Source organism: Ammospiza caudacuta, chromosome 3 (genome assembly GCF_027887145.1).
Source record: "Ammospiza caudacuta isolate bAmmCau1 chromosome 3, bAmmCau1.pri, whole genome shotgun sequence".
Lineage (NCBI taxonomy): Eukaryota > Metazoa > Chordata > Aves > Passeriformes > Passerellidae > Ammospiza > Ammospiza caudacuta.
In genome coordinates, this window is record NC_080595.1 from 5,107,336 (window position 1) to 5,111,397 (window position 4,062).

The window sequence follows — 4,062 nt, forward strand, 5'->3', positions numbered from 1 at the left end:
CAACCTTTCCTGGGTTTAATGTAGGTTTTTTTTTTCTCCCTCCTCTCGGCAGGTTCATGTGTGGGGACCAGCCTTATATGGACTCCTCGCTCCAGCAATGGCTCGGGATTTTCCAGCGGCAGGCGCGGGTTCGGCGCGGCTGAACAAGATCCAGAAGTGATCTTTTTTTTTTTTTTTTACTCCTTTTTTTTTTTTTTTTTTTTTTTTTTGGCGTCTCTTCCCCCCCCCCCCTTTTTTTTTTTTTTTTTTTTTTTTATTTTTTTATTTTTTTATTTTTTTCTCCCTGGAGTTACAAACTATTCCCGAAACCAGCTGCTGCTCCCGCTCTCGGAATTTTCCCCCGTGGCACAACAACCAGCACCGCAGAGACCCGGCGCTGTGGCCGCTTCTCTCCCGCACAACCCCCGCCGCTTATTTTTCTATAAATCCATATTATTATTCTATTTTTTCCCCCCTTTTTCCGTGCCCCCCCCCCCGTCCCCGTCCCTCCCCGTGTCCCTGCGCAGTGTCGCTGTCGCCGCTCGGCGTGTGCGTGCCCAGCCGTGACCCGGCGGCTCGGCCAAGCCGCGGCTCCAACTTTCCCAGGCGGAATTTGGCCGGAACATGTCTCTGACCAACACAAAGACGGGCTTCTCGGTGAAGGACATTTTGGACCTCCCCGACACCAACGATGAGGACGGCTCGGCGGAGGGTGGCGAGGAGGAGAGCGAGGCGCCCGAGCCGCCCAGGAAAGCGGGAGTTTTGGGACAAACCCCCTTGGACACTGTTCCGACGCTGCCTTTAAAGAGCCCTTTCTATGATAACAGCGATAATCCCTACACGCGCTGGCTGGCGAGCGCCGAGGGCATCCAGTACTCCCGTGAGTGCCGGGGCAGCAAAGATTGGGGGGCGCTGGGATGCGGCTCGAGGTGGGGGGACCCGCGGATGGATGGATGGATGGATGGATGGATGGATGGATGGATGGATGGATGGATGGATGGATGGATGGGGGGGCTGCCTCTCTCCATGCCCGGCCTCCGGGCGGCTGAGGGCATGCGGGGGGCGGCGGGAGGGATGCGGGGGGCGGCCGAGGGGCGCTCCCCCATCCCGTCGCCCTCCGCTGACCCACCGGGCACGGCTTGTCCGCAGTGCACGGGCTGGCGGCCGGCGGCGGCGGCGGCCAGGACCCCTCGGCCAAATCGCCGGAGCCGTCGGCGGACGAGTCGCCCGACAACGAGAAGGAAGCGGTGGGCGGCGGGGACGCGGGCAAGAAGAGGAAGAGGAGGGTGCTCTTCTCCAAGGCGCAGACCTACGAGCTGGAGCGGCGGTTCCGGCAGCAGCGGTACCTGTCGGCGCCCGAGCGGGAGCACCTGGCCAGCCTGATCCGCCTCACCCCCACGCAGGTGAAGATCTGGTTCCAGAACCACCGCTACAAGATGAAGCGGGCGCGGGCCGAGAAAGGTATGGAAGTGACTCCTCTCCCCTCGCCGCGGCGGGTGGCCGTGCCGGTGCTAGTCAGGGACGGCAAGCCGTGCCACACGCTCAAAGCCCAGGACTTGGCAGCCGCGACGTTCCAGGCGGGCATCCCGTTCTCGGCGTACAGCGCGCAGTCCCTGCAGCAGCACATGCAGTACAACGCGCAGTACAGCGCGGCCGGCAGCCCCCAGTACCCCACAGCGCATCACTTGGTACAGGCGCAGCAATGGACTTGGTGAGGGCCCCGCGCACACGCCCCCGAGAGCGGAGGAAAACACAGAATTAACAGGCACAAACCGGGAGAGAGAGGAAAAAAAAAAAACAAAACAAAAAGAAAAAAAAAAAAAAAAAAAGGAGACAGACTGATGCTCCGAAAATTAAAAAAAAAAAAAAAAAAAAACTGCGGGGGAAGGAATGGCGAGGGAAACGCTATTATTATTATTATTATTATTATTGCTATTATTATTATTGCTATTATTATTATTATTATTATTATGGGTTCTTTCCCTCTGCCGTTTCTTTTCCCCTCCATTTTTTTGGGGGGGTTCGGTTTCATTTCGGGGGGAGGCGGGGGGTGAGGGAAGGGAGGTGTTTTTTGTGCGTCATTGTTTACAGAAATTTTTTGCGCCATTCAGAGTGGTCCTGTCTACCTACAAATAAAATAAAAGAGGAGAAAAAAGGGGAGAAGGGGGGGGAGATCGTCAGAATTACAAAAAAAAAAAAAAAAAAAGGAAAAAAAAATAAAGAATAAAATCTCCCCGCGCTGCTCCTGTGATTTTGTGAGGAACGGGGGTGCGGCCGCCGAGCGGAGCACCCCAAAAGGGGAGCGCAGTTTGCGGCCCCCATAGCTGCTCCCGGAGATGTTTTTGCCCCTTGTCGCCGTCGTTGTCTCTGCCGTGAGCCGCGGCCGGGGCGCTCCGTTCGCTCTCTCCCGTTTGGGGGTCGCCTTAACCATTCCCGAGCGGAGGAAAAATCCCCGCGGACGCTGAGACCCTCTCCGCCCGCAGAGCGGCCCCCTGGGCCCCCCCGACATTTAATACCAATTTTATTTTTTTTTTTAAAGCTGCTTTTCGAGGGGAAATAGTAGAGAAGGAGCCAATAACAACGACGGAAAGTCGCGGCCTCGGCGGCCGCCCCGCGTCCCCCGAGCCAGCCCTGCCTGGGCCCGGCCGGGGTGACACGGCCGAGCGGGGCCCCACGCTCCCCCCTGGCTTCATTTTTGGAAAAAAACCGCTTTTTTTTTTTTTTTTTTTTGGTGGGAACAGTCGGTTTCATCCGCCGGCGAAAAACCGGAGCGGGAAGAATTTATATTTTCCTAATTTCTGTCTGTGAGTGCGCTGTTCTGCTGCTCGGTGCTGCTGAGATTTGGGTTCTGGCACGGCCCCGGTGCCCCCTCCCCGGGCTGGAGCCCCTGCGAGCGGCAGGGAGAGCCGAACTTCGGGCTCAGCCCTCGGGGATGCGCCGGCAGGGCTGGGGAAAGGGTTAACCCGGGGAGAACCCCCCCAAAAACTCGGAGGAGGAGGGAGAAGAGACAAGAGGGAGGCGAGGCGGGGCTGGGCGGCTGTGCCGGGCTGGAACGGGGACCGGGACCGAACCCGGGGCGGGTTGCGGCAGAGCAGCGGCTCCGAGCCCGCCCCTGCGGCTTTCGGGCTGCCAAAGATGCTTCAGAAAACGAAAACAAACCCAAACAGGCTTGGTGAGGAGCCGCAGGGCCGGTGCAGCGCCCGCCCCGTCCCGCGGGGCTGAGCCCGGCCAGGACGGGGCAGTTCAGAGCCAAAGGGACGAGCGGCGCCGGCCCCGCAGCATCCCGATCCCGCAAAATCCCAAACCCGCAGCATCCCGATCCCGCAGCATCCCGATCCTGCAAAATCCCAATCCCGCAACATCCCGGCCCTCCAATATCCCGGCGATCCCGGAGCATCCTGCAGCCTCCGCGCCGCCGCTGGGGTTTTTTATTCTTTTCCCACATTTTTCCTCCGCTCTTTTCCCATCCCTGCTCCCATCCCCGAACCACCGAGGCTCCGCGGAGCGCTGGAGCAGCCGCGGCCGCTTCCAAGCCCTGGGGAGCTGCGCTGCTGTCCCACACCCGAGGGGAACACAGCGACCAGAGCCGGTTTTCCCTTCTCCAAACCCGGCGTGCGAGCCAGGAGCGGACAGAATGAAAACTATCAATTTTTCCTCCTTACTTATTTTTTTTAATTAAAAAAAAATCCCCATTTTTTTCCCTGTTTTTGGGTGGTTTGTTGTTTTGTTTTGTTTTTTTTTTTTTTCCCCCTCATTCCCCTCGGGCTGTGGCGAGTCTATCAAACCAGTTGTGTGGCCCTAACCTCCGTGGCCTTATATCTGCCGTGCCGCCGGGCCAGTCTATCTTTGCACAATATACAGTAGACTTCAGAGAGCAGCACAATGGGGGAGGCAGGGAGGTGAGCATGTTAGAGGCGTGCATATTAACGAGCCGCAGCCAGGGAAGCCAAAGGAGCCGGCGAAAAACCGGGAGAGACGGTGCGGGAGGAGAGGAGGGGGGGACGCCCTCGCCGCGCCTCGCCTGCCTCGGCCTTGGCTGTTTTCTGTTTTTTGGGGCTCGGCATTGATGCGGAGCGCGGAGTC

General features: G+C 58.4%; 1 protein-coding gene across 1 annotated transcript; it reads left to right on the plus strand.

Annotated features, from left to right (window-relative positions):
- The first annotated feature begins 516 nt into the window (after window positions 1-516).
- Window positions 517-1,694, plus strand: NKX2-2 (NK2 homeobox 2). The gene is made up of 2 exons (XM_058802719.1): window positions 517-859; window positions 1,129-1,694. The coding sequence occupies exons 1-2, from the start codon at window positions 604-606 to the stop codon at window positions 1,692-1,694; spliced, it is 822 nt and encodes a 273-aa protein (XP_058658702.1). The 5' UTR covers window positions 517-603.
- Window positions 1,695-4,062: the final 2,368 nt, after the last annotated feature.